General features: G+C 45.1%; 1 protein-coding gene and 1 pseudogene across 2 annotated transcripts in view; one reads left to right on the top strand and one right to left on the bottom strand.

The window, feature by feature from the left end:
• SANBR (SANT and BTB domain regulator of CSR) overlaps positions 1–16,584 on the top strand; it is a 56,253-nt gene that overhangs the window by 13,666 nt on the left and 26,003 nt on the right. For both annotated transcript variants that reach the window (XM_075535211.1, XM_075535210.1), the window contains exons 4-10: positions 709–895; positions 1,766–1,859; positions 3,671–3,909; positions 10,416–10,474; positions 12,454–12,614; positions 13,950–14,036; positions 14,145–14,255. In XM_075535211.1, coding sequence (XP_075391326.1) covers positions 709–895; positions 1,766–1,859; positions 3,671–3,909; positions 10,416–10,474; positions 12,454–12,614; positions 13,950–14,036; positions 14,145–14,255 — 938 coding nt within the window. The remainder of the gene's footprint in view (positions 1–708; positions 896–1,765; positions 1,860–3,670; positions 3,910–10,415; positions 10,475–12,453; positions 12,615–13,949; positions 14,037–14,144; positions 14,256–16,584) is intronic.
• On the bottom strand, positions 15,134–16,264 carry LOC142430959 (dnaJ homolog subfamily A member 1 pseudogene; annotated as a pseudogene).

A 16,584-nucleotide genomic window follows, 5' to 3' on the forward strand; every position in this document is an offset into this window, starting at 1 on the left:
CGTCTTTCTTCCCTGGAGTAGTTGGTGGTTTCAAACTGCTGACCTTTGGTTCGTGGCCCAGTGTGTAAGCCCTGATGCATCTGGGCATCCTGCCTCCTGCCTGTCTGTCAGTGGAGGGGTCTGTGTTGCTGTGATGCTGGACTGGTTGCAGTAGAGCTTACAGACTAAGACAGACTAGGAAGAACGACGTGGGAGTGTACTCTGAAAATCAGCCAGTGAATATTCTGTGGCCGTGTGGTTCAGTTTTAAACCAATCAATGGGTGGTGGAGGATCGGGCAGTCTTTCATTCCCTTGTAAATGGAGGCACCGTGAGTCTGGACCTGACCTGGTGATCTAAATCAGAACAACCTATCGAAAGCCTCTTCAAGTATGTGGCTTCTAAAATCTTCATGGCATCGTGCCATTCTAAATTTTGCCTATATCGAACCATTACCTTGCATTGACTTCTTAGGCTGTTGTCGATGACTTCAAACACCCTGTAACAAATTTTCTTGTGTTCTTAGGAGATGATCTCAGACGCAGGGGGCCTGAGTGTTTTTAAGGCTTTTGCTGTGTCTTGTCACGTAGCCAGCCAGAAAGATACATGAAAATAAAAGGCCAGGAAATATTTTGCTTTGAAAATAAATGCATTGAAAATAAAAGGCCAGGAAATATTTTGCCTTTTCTTTGAAAAACAAAACGCCTCCATTTCTTTTGCTTTGTGACAGTGTGCGAAAAGATTTGATGAGCTGCAGAGCAGTGGGAGCTCACCTGTGGACAGCCAGTGTGACGCCCTCGTGGCTGTGGGCGAGAGCCCTGTGGAGACGTTAGCCACATATATCAAAGCCTCGCTTCTTGATACACACGGAGACCTTCAGGAGTCTCCTGGGGGTCAGGATGCAGGGTCCAAAGCAGGTAAGCTTTTCCAACAAAACATGGTACTTTGCTTTAAGATGATTCTGCAAAATGTTATACATTCCAGCCAGCTTTTTGAACTTTCTTCAAAGACCAATCTAAACAGTCCCAAAAATCTACTGCTACCCTTATCTTCCTGAAGTTAGTTAACCAATGATCTGTCTGTGCAATATATTTTTCATTTTTAAGTTTTAGCATATAGATCACATACTACAACCAAGAGGTCCTTTATGGTAGCAGACTTCCCACTGTAGGCTGTTGACCTCTGTGTTTGAGATGCTCTTCATCGTTTCCTGTGGGTGTTTCTCGCTTTGTTTCAAAGGGATTTGACTAATGCACTCTCCTTGTGGTTGTTGCGATTTCTGCGAGAATCTCCTCCTCCTTCCTATCATCTTCTTTACAATGGCCCTTTGTTGCAGTCACCAGTAGCCTGAAGTGACATGGTGGTAAGGGAGAAGAGATGTGTTCTGCAATAACATTGGAAATAATAACTGGTTTTAGAACGGCTCAGAGCATAACGTTTGCATTCATCACAGAAGTATTGATCTAAATTTTGCTTCAGGAAGAAAGAACTATGCTGTTGCCTTTTGAACATTTTATTGATATTTATATACAACAATTGGAATTTTAAAAAATTTATAACCTTAGTAATTTGGTAATTTCTTATGGTTATTTTTTGGGGGGGAGGGTACAGTTTTTCCATACGCTGCTAGGACTGTAAATGGAGAATGCCCCCCGACTAGTCCTTCCCTTAACCTGCCCGCCATCCTACGCATTGGCAGTATCACTACCCAGTAAGTCATGCCTGCTCTGAGCCCGACATGCTAACACCTCCCCTTTTTGTTTTGTATGTTTGTTTCTGGACTTAAGGAAGACATGGTATAGCTTCTACACGGAATTGTTCTTCAGACAGTGAAAATGGTCCTACTCATAATGGTGGGGAAAAGACGGAAGAATCTGAAGGGTAGGAGGCTGGTTGTTTCTAGATAAAATGTTAAATATTAAACTTTAACCTATGTGATTGGTGGTTATGGAAATCATTACCGCAATGCAGGAATTTCCCATTGCACAAACGCTTGGAATCGGCTTCATGCCTGATGTTGAACCTTAAAGTTATTTGCTGCCTAACTCTGTGACCTAGTCACATCGGTGCTAAAACTTCTGCTGTAGTTTACCGTTTTCAGAAGTGACTTTCAATTCACAAATAGAAATGACATCCGTTTACATAAAACATTGAGAGGTAAAATGTAAAACCTAAAGAAAACCTCTGTGCCATGCTTTATCCATCTGCTAAGGAAACCGGATGTGTGTCTTGGGACTACTTGAATATAATTACTGAAACATGTAAAAGTTAAAAAATACCGACTTTTGATAGTTTGATCATATCCTAGATGTGTAGTCAGATGAGTATGTTTTCAATGTTCATTTTAATAACCTTTGACAAATGTCCCCATGTAACCACCCAAGTCAAGACAGGTGACATTGTGTTTCTCCCTGACACTTCCTTTGTGCACCTGATTCGTCCTTAAAAATAGTGTTGCTGAGATATAATTCATGTAGCCGTACACTGTACCCTTTAAATATACAGTTCCATGTTTTTTAGTTTATTTACATAGACTTTTGACTGATGGATTTGTTTGTCAGATTTTTTTTTTTGCTAAAATGATATCCTATTATTTCATGTTGTGTTCCAAAAGACCACAGGAACTTAATTTTACTAGCTATTGATGGTTTATATTTTAACTGTCATGTATTTGAGAGAAAACAAAGTCCCATAAATTTACTTTTGTGAAGTGATAAATTCCTTTGACTTTGACCGAGCATTGCTTAGAGCCCTTTCTCTAACATCCTGATGTTATTTTGAATGTAAGCGTTTGGCCTCAGTAACTTCCGAAGGTCAGTTACATGCACAGCAAACGGTATTGCCGGCGCCCTGGCGGCTTGGTGGGTCTAAGCTGGGCTGCTGAGCCCGCCAACAGCTTCTCGGGCGGGCCTTTCTGCTCCTGCACGGGCTTGCTCTCAGTCCGCATCGACGTGGGGACCGAGCTGTAGGAGAGTGTCTCTCAACCAGCTTATTCTTTCGTAGCAGATAGACATGCATATGAGTGCAGCTAGACATTCGTTGATATTTTTTTGGGATGATGCAATCAATCTTCAAGGGAAAGTGAATCAAGAAGAGTATGATTTAAAGCGGTCTCTCCGATAGATCATCTAACAGTACTCGTGCGTGGTTTTTAACATCGGTACATAAGCTTACTGCAATCTTGAAGGATGGCCTGAACCACAGTCACTGTTACATTGAGTGAATGCCCAGAGGCAGATTCTGACGGACACAGAGCTAAGGTTTCTGCTCCTCAGTGACTGGCTGCAGCTGCGGCTGCTTTCCCTGAAAGGAGGAACATTTTGATACTGAGCCTTCCTCTCTACCCACACTCATAACCGTGACTCTGTGTCTCTTACAAGAACCAGAACGCATCACTTCATTTTCCTGTGCGAATTGATACTCCTTTTGTAAATTATACTCATTTGCAAAAAAATTTTTTGAAATCACCTAGTGTGTCAGCCCTTGAGGAAAAACTTATTTCATTTCATGAAGTCAGTAGCTTACTTAATAATTAGTCAATCTAAGATATGAGATAAGCAGAACACTTGATAATTCAAAAATTGTCATGTTTTTATAAAACAAAACCTTCCCCCCCTCAAAAAAAAGTCAGTATTCTTGCTCCTCTTCTAAAACTCTAATAATGTCATTTCTATGTAACATTTCTTGTGAAGGCCAAATATGGTGATCCATGTATGCGACGAAGCCAAAAACTTGAAAGAAGATTTTATTTGCCCACGAGATCTTTTGGTATCAGAAATGAAGTACTTTGCTGAATATTTATCTATGGATGCCCAGCGCTGGGAAGAAGTGGACATTTCGGTCCACTGTGATGTTCACATCTTCAACTGGCTGATAAACTATGTTAAAAGGAACACTAAGGAGAACAAAGATTGTGAGATGTCCACTTTAGGTAAACAAGACATCTACTGCTTCTTTTGTATTGAAATTTGTCTGTCCCCTGGTAGTTCCTTCAAGCCAGAAATAGAATGGGGAGGATTGTGTGCACGTCAGTTTTTAAGCTCAGATGAGTGACAGCATGTTAAGAAACAGAAACTTCATCCCTGTTCTGTGACTTCATGGCAAAGCGACCCATCTTGAGAGCAGCGGTTCTTAACATGTGGTGCTTGGGCCCGGGGTTTTCAGAGACCTTTTCAGGGGGGCCACAGTTAACAGACATTTGTGATCCTGTGGAGATGTGACTTTGTTTGTTGCTGTGTTGACTTTTGCTCGAGGTACAAACGGACACAGTGGGGCCTTCTGGTGACCCACACTGTGCTGGTTCCGTTTGGGTTCTTGAAGACCATGCGCTCAGTCTAAAAGGGAAGAGAAAGACGCTAGTTTCCTTGATGAAGCAGCAAAAATTGCTCCTTTTTCTAAAATTAGGCCATTGAGTAGTCATCCTTTTACTACTCTGTGATGAAATAAATGTACCCGGGTGAGTCAAAAAGTATTGCTGCCAGAGTTGCACTTGATACATGTCTACTTGATACACACACGAGTTAATTCCAAATCTCTGGTCAGTGGATGGCTGCAACCAAGTTTTCCCAGAAGCACATTTGCCTTAATCTCATTTGGGTAATTTCTAATAAATGGTCCAATCAGAAACACTGCTTCCAAGGAGATCTGCTAACTTCAAGACAGAGAAGTCAGCTCAGGTTATGGCGACTGATTTTGGGATTCCAAGAGGGTAGGCTTGATAGATTATCTCATTGGACACGGAATGATTATGGGGCCTTATTATGAAAAGTTTTAAGAAAATTGAAGACTGCGCTGGTGAGAAAAAGGGTAGGAAATTGCTCTGAGGAATTTGCTTACATCTCGACAGTGCACCTGCTCACCGTCTGGGTAACAAGGGTTGTCCTACGAGAATTCCATTGGAAAACCTTGTCCCATTTCTCTTATAGCCCTGATCTTGCCCCTTTAGCCTTCTGTTTGCTCCCAGAATTAAAGACCACTTCAAAGGAGCAAACAGGAGTGTCCCTTGAGACTGCTGAAACGGCCATTTGCTTAGGTAAATCAAAGAGCACAGAACTCTTTGGGCAAGGGTTGGTAGAAAAATGGAAACCCTCCCCTCGGAGTGCATAGACCTCGATTGAGGATCGATGGAAAAGCAATAGCGGCACACGCTGAGATTTTTATTTTCACAAAGGTTTCTGCAGTGTGACAGCATTGCTCGTTGGCTCACCCTCGGGCTCAGTTGCACAACAAAGGACATGGTCGTCTTGAGGACGGGCAGCTCTCGAAACCATTTTGTACCTTGGGAAAGAAGGCTGGCCGATGAAACTCTGGTTACTCAAAAATGCGAGACACTTTCTTGAAAGGGACCAAGGCGATCTGGACACTGGGAGGGAAACAGCTAAGAGTTTTTGTGATTGACGGTGAAACTCTGGTTCACAAGTGAGAACTAGCGTTTTGGAAAGCTCTAAGATGCTTTCATGAGCGGCTCGAAATGACTGACTTTTCTGAGGCGATTATTTTGATGTATGAGACCCTGTTAACGACTGTGCTTTTTAAAGTAGACACTATCTAACCAAATGGGTAACACTCGGAGAACAGTACAACAGCACAGCCAAGGTTTAATAAATGGGCAGTGCTGGATGGTTTTTGTTTTGTTTTTAACTTGTGTTTTATTTATTTGTTTTTAAATATCATTTATTAGGGACTCATACCTCCCTTATCACAATCCCTACATACATCAATTGTGTGGAAAGCACATTTGGACATTCATTGCCCTCATCATCCTCAAAACATTTTCTCTCCATCTAAGCCCCTGGCATCAGCTCCTCATTTTTTCCTCTACCTACCCGCTCCCCGCTCCCTCATGAACCCTTGATAATTTATAAATTATCATTTTGTCATATCTTACCCTATCTGACGTCTCCCCTCACCACTCTTCTGTTGTCTATCCCCCAGGGAGGAGGTTATATTAGAACCTTGTCATCGGTTCCCCCTGTCCACCCCACACTCCCTCTACCCTCCCAGTGTAGCCACTCACACCACAGGTCCTGAAGAGATCATCCGCCATGGATTCCCTGTGTTTCCACTTCCTATCTGTACCAGTGAACATCCTCTGGTCTAGCCAGACTTGCAAGGTAGAATTGGGATCATGATAGTGGGGGGAGGAAGAAGCATTTAGGAACTAGAGTAAAGTCATATGTTTCATCTTTGCTACATCACACCCTGACTGGCTCATCTCCTCCCCGATTCCCTTCTGTAAGGTAGTGTCTAGTGGCCTACAAATGGGCTCTAGGTCTCCACTCTGCACTCCCCCACTTATTCACAATGATATGATTTTTTGTTCTGATGATACCTGATCCCTTCGACATCTCATGATCACACAGGCTGGTGTGCTTCTTCCATGTGGGCTTTGTTGCTTCTGAGATAGATGGCCGCTTATTTACCTTCAAGCCTTTAAGACCCCAGACGCTGTCTCTTGATAGCTGGGCACCATCAGCTTTCTTCACCTCATCTGCTTATTCACCCGCTTTGTGAGCATCATAGGATGCCAATTTAATAGAAGAAAGTATTCTTGCATTGAGGGAGTACTTGAGTGGAGACCCATGTCCTTCTGCTACCTTAATACTAAACCTATAAATATATGCACATAAATCTATTTCCCCATCCTCATATATAAATGTATTTACATATGTGTATGCCTTTACTTAGACTTCTATAAATGCCCTTTGCCTCCCAGTTCTTTCCTCTATTTCCTTTGACTTTCCTCTTGTCCCACTATCATGCTTAGTCTTCATTGGGGTTTCAGTAGTTCCTTTTGGTTACATTACCCTTGATCACGCCCTACCAGGCCTCCTACACTCTCCTCACCACTGATTTGGATCACTTGTTGTTCCCTTGTCCCTGAGTTTGTTAACACCACTACCTTTCCCCACACCTCTCCCTCTCCCATGTCTTCCCTGCAACTGTTAGTCCTGTTGCTTTCTCCTCCAGAGTGTTCATCCAGCCTATCTTATTTAGACGTGCAGAGATACTAACATGCACAAAAACAAGACAGAGCAAAGCCAAGCAACAATATACAACAAAACAACAACAAACCAATTACACAAAACAAAACACAACAAGAAAGAAAAGCTTGTAGTTAGTTCAAGGATTGTTGACCTTTAGGAGTGTTTTCTAGTCCAGTCTGTTGGGGCACCAAGCCCTGGCTCCAAAGTCCACCTTCGGCATTCCCTGGGGACCTCGCTGCTCCATTCCCTTGCTGTTCTGTTCCATGCCCTTAGTGTTTTGCCTAGGTGTGGTGGGATTAGATCGGGCACAAGTCCCACACTGTGGCTCTGGTATTGTCCCCTGTAGGGCTCTGGGTCAGTCAGGGACGTCATGTCTCATAGTGAAGCTGGCCATGTGGTCCTCTCTGGACTGGCTGCTCTAATCAGGAACATCGTCCTCACGGACTGGTGGGTCAGGATGTGCTCCACTCTCTCCTCCTCTGCCTTCATCTGCTCCCGTGTGCTCTGATCAGACCTGTCCCTCTCCCGGAGCTGCAGCACTTGATGCTTCAACATCACGTGTAGGTCAGAGATCCATCCAGGGTATCCCAGGGAGTTTTGATGCCCCAACATAGGAAAGGCCCCCTGGGATGGCTTCAGATCCCATATTGCAACTAACCTTTAAGAATCGGCCACTTGTCAAATTTTGGTGCATCAAAGAATACACACATGAATCGGATTATCACCTACTAAGCCAAACACTGAAGATACATAGCAGCCCAAAACAGTGAGACTCTTACTGCTCGTTTTTGTTTGTTTGGGGGAAAAGACACTCTTTTTTTCCCCTAAAAGTATGTTATTTGTGTTAGTGAGTTTATTGTTATTTCAAAATGAACTGCATACTAATTTTGTTTTCCAACTTCATTTCTAACATAAATATCGATCAGTAGAACTGTCGTGGGAGTCACTGGGTGGTGCGCACAGTTAAGAACTCAACCACTAACTTAAAAGTTGGTGGTTCAAATCTAGTAAGAGGGCTCTGAGAAGGAGGATCTGGTGTTTCGCTTCCCACCTTCCCAGCCTTGAAAACCCTGTGGGGCAAGTTCTGTTCTGTGACATCAGTCAGAATCGACTGAACAGCTACTGGGTGGGTATTGGACTTGAGAATTCTTGGTGGTTCAGTTTGTGAAATTTGGAAAACAATATTGTAGATGATAGAAAGAATAGTGACTTGGGAGATGGACAGTGGAGAAGTGGGTGAAGGGAGACGTTGGATGGTGTAAGATATGACAAAATAATAATAATCTATAAATTATCAAGGATTCAAGGGGGAGAGGGATGGAGGGGAGAAATGAGGAGCTGATATCAAGGGCTCAAGTAGAAAGCATATGTTTTGAGAATGATGATCGCAGCTTATGTACAAATGTGATTGACACAATGGATGGATGTATGGATTGTGATAAGAGTTGTACGAGCCCCCAATAAAATGATTAAGAAAAAAAAGAGAATGGTGACTAAGTAGTCTTTGACTAAGTGTACACGTAATAGCGGAGAGCACTTGCAGTTTAGTAAAAGTTGTTGAGTGCTCTGTTTACAACAATACCAGAAGGTTCCAAAAGGTACTAGGAAGCAAGCTAGCTCTATTGACAGTGTGTATGTTTTCTGAATAAATTTATGATTTTCAGTGTCCTAGGAACCAAATGGGAACCCTGGTGGGCAGTGGTTTTAGCCCTCAGCTACTAACTGAAAGGTCGGCAGTTCAAACCCACCAGACGCTACATTGGAGACAGTTGAGGCAGTCTGCTTCCATAAAGATTGACAGCCTTGGAAACCCTGGGGGATGGTTTGTGTTGTCCTCCAGGGGCACTATGAGTTAGAATTGACTGAGCCGCCCTAGGTTTTGACTTTACTGACCGCTAAATGGTAAAGGTACTAAAAAAAAAACCAACAAATAAATGGTAAAGGTAGTAGGAGCCCTTAGCTAAACATTGCAAGAGTATTAAATCACAATTTTCAATCAGTCTGGAGATTCCAGACCATACATTTGTGATATGTACATGTGAAATAAAAATCTGGAAAAAAAAAAAAAAGATCACCTGTGTTTACGCCAACAGAGTTACGTGGTAGAGGTAGAAGCAATGAAGCGCTGTTATCTTTGACTTAAATTGGTGGCCACAAATGTACATTTTCCCAAAGCAGTCTTTAATCTGATCAGGAAGAGTACTAAAATGCTTGATTAAATCTAGTGATCCCAGACCTGGGCTCTCATCTGGGCCGGGGTACATGACTGCTACTTTGGGGTGCCTTCTTACCAGCCCTTGCCTGCCTTGGGGCTTTCTGCTGGTGCTCCCTTGGTTTCCAGAGTGGCTATTTAGGGGAAGGTGGAGTTGCTTATTTTAATCATTTGGAAATAGGGCTTTTGTACTGTTTGTGCTAGGTGTCGTGTAGGCAGCTCCCTGGGTAGTGACTCCATGTGACAGAGTAACACCCGCCCTGTTGGGTTTCTAGGCTGTCATTTTAATGGAAAGGCACTCTTGTGGCGCAGCGATTGAGCGCTTGACTGCCAGCGGCAGGATGGGTCGTGGAACCCAGCAGCCGCTCTGCAGGAGACAGAAAGACAGATGGTCCTGGAAACCCTGGGAGACACTGGAACCTGGCTGGACTGTTTGTGTTTGAAGTCATCTCCCAGCTCCGAAGGGTGGGTTTGAACCCCCAGCCCTTCAGTTAGAAGCCTAATAGTTAACTGCTGTGCCACCAGGGCTCCATATCAGGGACAGTTATTCCATCCCTCTTACATAGGCCTCATGGGGGTGATAAGGTTGTGCAAAAATGGTGAGACCCGCCTGTGCCCTGCTCTCCCTCTGGACCTCTGATGGCCCACCCAGGCTGCCCTTGGGAAGTGTGCTCAGCGCCTTTGAAGTCGTGAGTGCTTCATTGCCATTTCCTCCTAGGGATCGCACCTAAATGCTTGTTCCATAGTTAAATATTTGTTCAAGCGCACATTTAAAAGTCTGTCTGTATGTTTGTTACATGTATGTGTGTTACATAATTGAATGTGTGTTCAGAAGCACTGAAACCATTTCATTCATGGCAAGGGCGCTCACTAATCACTTTCTCAGCCTGATTTTCATGCAATGAGTTATAGTTTCCTTTTTTTTTTAACCTCCTGTGCCCCGCCCCTTCCCCGCCTCCTGCTTTAGTTAAGCTTTCAGTTTGCTGTATCTTTCGCTGGAGTCTTTTCACTCGATCTGGATGGAATTCCCGGGAGATTTTACTGAGCGTTTCCTCTGCACTCTAGGTTGTGTAGTGAATTGACTCTCATGCATGAGTGTGGCACAGAGTTGTAGGACATGGTTTTCCTTAGAGGAACAGTTGCAGAATACCTTCCCTTGAAGGTGAGCTGGAGCCTCTTCTAGGGGGATCCAGTGACAAATCAAAAGGCAAAATTAATTTTGTTCCCCTCTTTTTGTAGAGCCAGGAAATGTCGTTTCTATTCTTATTTCTTCCGAGTTTCTGAAAATGGATTCATTGGTAAGTTTTCATAAAAGGCCCATGCCCTTTTTATTCATCTTTGCTTTATTTCACAGGTATGCTTGGGTTTTGCCTCCCAAGTATCTAGAAAATTCTAAGACAATGCGCTAAAACAGTTGTTCACTCACAAGTGTGTGCTCCTTGGAACCTACAGCTCACACTTGAAGGGATGTTGTTGGGGGGGGGGGGAGCAGGCCTAGCAGGGTGATGCGGCCACTCTGCCTATAAGGTCACTGTGAGTCGGAAATGCTCGATGGCAGTGAGATGCCTGTCGAGCGAGTAACTGGCCTCTAGGGCTAACTCACGGTTAACTGTACTGAGAAGGGGTTTTATTCTAGAGCCAAACTGAGCGAAGCATTTATGGGGCATGTGCTTGCTTCACTACTTCGTTTCTTTCAGTATGTTTCGCCTGCTTGTGCCTCTCTCTCACCCACAGTTGAGGGCATGAAGACTGAGACTGGCCCAGTAGTAAACAGTGTCATTTCTGTGTCTCACACGCTCATGTCTGTTGCTTCCAAGGGGCTGATGATGCAAAACAGCCCAGTATACGCCTGTGCTTTTCAAACTCTGAGTTTTAAAAAGTAGATTTACTTATTGTTTAAATGTTTTATATGTTTGTGAAGCTTTATTTGAAATAAATGTTTGCTTCCTATTCTTGATAAAACTACACGGCGTGATACTCATTTACACATGTTAGCTGATGTCACGTTGGTTCATGTGAGCGCTTGTCCTGTCGTTAGCCCCCTATAAAGAGAGGCTTCTAGTCGTAGCCCTCCCCATTCAGTCAGCTGGTATCCGTTGCCTCCAGAAAGAGTTATAGGAAAAAATAAAAAGCGGAACCTTAAAAAACAAGACACTTAAAAAAAGTTTAATTTCCTTTGCAATCTCACCCCTAAAGGATATTTTTTATGCTGGAAACAAACATTTTTTGGGAGAATACACGATTAGCCCACGTTAGTTATTCAATCTGTATGCGGAGCAAACCGTCCAAGAAGCCGGACTGCAGGAAGAGGAGGGCAGCAGCAGGATGGGGGAGCTGCTTTCAGGGGCCTCCTGCGATACGCAGGCAGCACCACCTTGCAGCTGAAAGAGGAGAGATCAAAGACTAAACCCTTCCGTGTGATTCCACCTCAAAATAAAACAGAAATCCCGACAGCGCCCCCAACACCGGGGATAGAAGCTAACTACTCCTGCGTCCTTCTACCAAGCCGATCCCGACCCACAGCGACTGGTTACCAGGTAGAACTGCCCCTGTGGGTTTCCAAGAATAAACCTTTATGGGAGCAGACAACCGCATTATTTTCCCTCGGGCCAGTTGGTGGTTTCGAACTGAGGACCTTGGAGTTAGCAGCCCAACACACAGCCCACGACACCACCGTGACTCCTTCCTGCAAAGCAGCAGCAGTCAAGAAATCAACTAGCATGGTGTGTTGGGCAAATCTGCCACAATAGGCCCCTTTAAAATCTTCAAGAGCACCAGGGTTTTGGTGCTCCTGACCCAAGCCTGGGTAATTTCCGTCACGTCACGTTCCGTGAAAGCTGGACAGTGAGTAAGGAGGACTGGAGACTGGATGCACTTGAACGATGGAGTGCATGGAGAATACTCAGCGGATGGATCACAGACTGCCAGAAGAACAAACGAACTCGATACAACAGAGGGAATCCTGAAATTTTACTTCTGCCACCCCGAGAAACAGAGGCTTAGAATTGTCACTAAGTTTTCTGAAATAGGAAGTCAAGTGTCTCGTCTATTTGAGTCAGTGGGCTGATGCTTTTCCCTGCCAACGCCTGTGGCGTGATCATTAGGGAGTGACCACTTAGTGATTTAAATAAGAAGGTTGAAAATTATTTGCCAGTTGATGTGCCTGCGTTTACAAATGTAGCCTGCTGGCCACTTGCGACCATGTGGTTTAGGTACTTGTGACCTTCCCTCTGTGAAAAGTGTTTCCACCCCTGTGTTCTGCTCTCTCTCCTGTCAGGTTGAACAGTGTATTCAGTATTGCCACCAAAACATGGACGCCATCGTCGCCACGCCATGCAATATGAACTGCATTAACGCAAATCTGCTCACTCGGATAGCCGATCTGTTCACACACAATGAAGTTGAGGATTTAAAGGACAAGAAAGATAAGTTTAGGAGGTAATTTTTTTAATTTGAGTTTTGACCTGACCTTTCTGTTAGAAGAAATCGATTTCTGTTTTGTTTCAGTATGTCTTGTGGTTAGCAGCCAAAGCTTAACCCTCTGTGCCACCAGGCTACTTATGTTCCAGTATGTCTTAAGTGATGGTGGCTCAAGATAAACATGAGGAACGGAATGGGTTACTTTGTATAACGTGTGCGTGAGTCTGTCTACTGTGGAGGTGGAATGTGTTAGGGATTACGGAGGCAGGCTTTTATGTTGGGAAAGTGGCATGGGAGGAGGTGGGCACTGGACGTATCACTTAGGGATGGTTGGGGCCAGGACAAGAAGCATCGATTTTATGTTAGGTGTGATTGGAAGCAGAGAACTGCCTTGGTTTTCAAAAACCTTTCTAGTTGCTGTGTGGAGAACAGGCCGTGGGGTCACGGAGTGGAAGCGAGTGAGCCCGTGAGGGGCTGGGAGGAGAGACACAGGTAAATGCAATGGGGCTGGGAGGCAGCGGGTGGATGCGGGGTATGTCACAGGTGTGTGATGGAACAGTGGGAGAGAGGATACAGGGACAGTCATAGAGCGAGGCCAGATAGAGAGGGGAAGGATGAGGGGGAGGGATCAGGAGGTGGGGCTTTTAGAAGATTCTTGGATGTCCAGGTGGGAGTGGCCAGGAGACCGTTGGTTGTACGAGTCTGCATGGAGGTCAGGGTGTAAAACAGAATTTCAAGTTGAGGCGAGGTTAGTGTGTCTTGTCTTCCATCAACGCTGTCTTGGCGAACGCAAGCTGGTGGAGGTACTCGCCGTCAGTTTCCCTGGGATCTGGCTGGCTGGGCCTCATTGTTGCTTGTGATGCCAAGGCTCATTGTCCTCCTAATAACTACCTACATCCCCAAAGCACCGCTCACTGAAAAGGCTGCCCTTCCTCCGCGGGGTTTCCGCGACAGCTGTGCTGGGAGCCTGGCCTGCACACACGGGGTCTCTCTGTGAGTTAGTTCTCTTGTCTGTTCCCTGTGAGCCCTTGTCTGTCCTTGGATCTGCAGCACACTGTCTAAATGATAGCGTTTTGTTTTTACAGCAGGAAAGGGCGTGCTTAAAGAGAAGTGGCTATCTGTCGGAGTTATTTTCTCGTCAAAGCAGATTCTGGAACAGGCAGTTCTCATTCATAGATTTCTCTCCTTAGTAGAACGCCAGAATGTAGTACAAGAGAAGCGCCCCCTGGATCCGCTCATCTCGTTTTGCCCAGGCAGCCAGCCAGACAGACAGACCGTTGTTGACTTCAGTATCACGCACCCTTGGTAACATAAGGACGGGAAATTAATTTCTTGGTCGTTTGTTGTTAATAGTAAGCTGTTCTGTAAGAAGATTGAGAGGCTCTTTGATCCCGAGTACTCGAACCCGGATTCTCGCGGTAACGCAGCCACCTTATACCGGTATGGGGATGTGTTGTTCTTTGGGGGGCTGTGCATTGCAGTTACAGTCTTGACTCTTACAGCATCTTGAAATTTCTTGAATGTCTTTACATTTTCTCTGCACTATAGATGCTATTTATGTAAGAAACTTTTAACAAAGGAAACAGAAAGAAGAATTCCTTGCATTCCTGGAAAAATCAATGTGGATCAACATGGAAATATTGTCTATATTCACCTAAGGTAGAGTGAAGATAAAATACATCTTTTTTTTTCTGTGTGGATTTCTAGTGTGTTTATAAAAGCCTACCTGCACCTGTAAGGAACGGAAGAGCATCTTTTCTCACTTGTGAGCTAACTGAAATGTAGAAAGATGCTGCTGCAGGACAAACTAAGGTACCTGTGAAAGGTCTAGTTTACTTACTGATTAAATTTCACAATATTTTGAAGCTGTAAAATAATCAACATTATGTATTAATCATGAAAGAGAATATTTGAAATACAGTTTCATGAGCAGATTTTAGTTATCTATATAATTGCATTGAATTTTATGATAGAACCAATCTTACTTTCATGTAAATTTTAGCAAGTAAGGAGAATTGCCTTTTAAATCGGCTTGCCTATAATGTACATATAAATGCATCATATTTTGTTGGCTATCCACACCCCTTTTTCCCTTTTAAGTATAAAACCAGTGTTCGTTTGGGGCTGGTGGCACCAGGAGTGGGGTGGGGTGTCAATTGGTGCACTCTTTCCAGAAGGTCCTTTACAATGTATGTGTCCTTTGACACCATCGTGCTGCAGAGGACTTTCCAGAGGTTATGTTGCTGTGTCGATTTAAGTAGCAGAGCAAAGGGATAAATGAAACAAACACCCAGATGCTCAAAGGATTAAACACGGAAAATGCAAATTTGGGCCCCTTCATGTCCAACTGTGAAAGTTGATTTGGGTGTTGTGTGAAGTCCACATTCCGCTGTTGTGGGAGCCCCCTGCTGGTTGCCCTCCTCATTGCTGGCACTGCTGGTGTAGCCAGAGGCAAGGGCAGCAGAAGTGCCAGAGCAGAGCCTGCCCTGCCCACTCCTCCCATTAGCAAAGAGTGAGCATCTTAGGATTGCAGTCCTTCACTCAGATGCCCGCGGCCCCATTGAGGGCTGACGCTGGACCCCACCTCTGGGATGGTGGTCCTCATCCTCGTCCACGTCTGCGTTGTAATGGCGCCGCCTTTCCTGCTTGGGATCAAAGCCCACCAGTTCTACCTGCTCCATTTCATCAGTTTCTTCTACTTCCTTCCGCTAGGGTAGGAGTTTTTCCAGCAGAGAGAGTTTTATCGGGAGAGAGAAAGCCATGTGCAGGGGAGTTCACCCTTAATTCAGCAGATAGACACCCCTTTTCATATGGTCTGTATCCCCAGCTTGACTGACCCAGATGAGAGGTGATGACTGGTTCTGTTGTGAGGGGTGGATCCTGGCTTCCACCAGCTGTGTCCACACACTCTCCTCCTAGTAAAAACAGCATGGTCCTTCTGACCTAGAACAGTGATAGCTCCTGGCTCCCGTCCAGACTCGTGTTCTCCTCCACCGTGGAATGTTACCTTCTGGCCATCTTTCGTGCCTTTGTCAGTGTGAACTAGAACCGTCTTCTCACCAACTGTCTTCCTTCCATGGCAATTTTCACGTCTGTCTTTCGGTCTGCTCTGTTCCCGGTGGCCCTGGCACTCCATGCACACAGACTGAGTCAGCTGAACCGTTCCAGGCCCTAGCTGAGGAAGCCATAGCTGTGTTCTAGTCCTCGGCAACTAGGACAGCCCCTACTGCCCCTTCCTTCCCACCTCGGCCTTCACATTCGTCACAAACCACTCTCCTGCAGAGCTGGTTTGCTGCAGCATCTTTATGGAAATCCTCTGACATTACTGGGAGTTGATGCCCAAGGTTTTCCTATCCTTTCTCTCTGCGTCCTCCACCGCCTCCAAAGAGCACACCCAAGGTGCCCGTCGGGGATCCTAAACCACCACCCGCTCCACCCTCCTCGATGGCCTCATCACATGATCGTCTTTTCTTTGCATCACCAGGCTCTTGATAAGCTTGAGAAATCTGTTGAAACCTCCCGCCTCCATTTGGAGTCTTATCAGGATGGTACTTCAGGGTCAGTTTCCTGTAAGCTTTTTTCAGCTCTTCCTGGGTGGCACTGGGCTTGACAGCCCCGCCCCCTCCAAACAAAACAAAACCATTGTATTAAGTGGTTTCTTTCACCATTTTGACAGCCATTGAGCGGCCCAAGGTGGGGCTTGGGGCATGGGAAGTTGCTGGTCGCTGTGTCTCGAAGTGTTCCAGAAAGTTCCCTCCCCTAATGGTTTTAAAGACCACCCCCAAGTGAGCCAGCAGCAGACTCCAGGGTGCATCTGAAACCCCACCGTGATCAGCCTCCTCCTCTCCCCACCTCCTTTTCCTGGCTTCATTCAGTGACCCGGCAGCTCTGCTGACCTTTGCCCTCAGCACTGGGCAGAGTCTGCTCTGGCTCCTCTGCTCTTGCTGCAGGTGCTGGTGGCACCAGCCAGGCCCAGGGTGGGCACTCA

The sequence above is a fragment of the Tenrec ecaudatus genome, chromosome 17 (genome assembly GCF_050624435.1).
Source record: "Tenrec ecaudatus isolate mTenEca1 chromosome 17, mTenEca1.hap1, whole genome shotgun sequence".
In the NCBI taxonomy this organism is placed as follows: domain Eukaryota; kingdom Metazoa; phylum Chordata; class Mammalia; order Afrosoricida; family Tenrecidae; genus Tenrec; species Tenrec ecaudatus.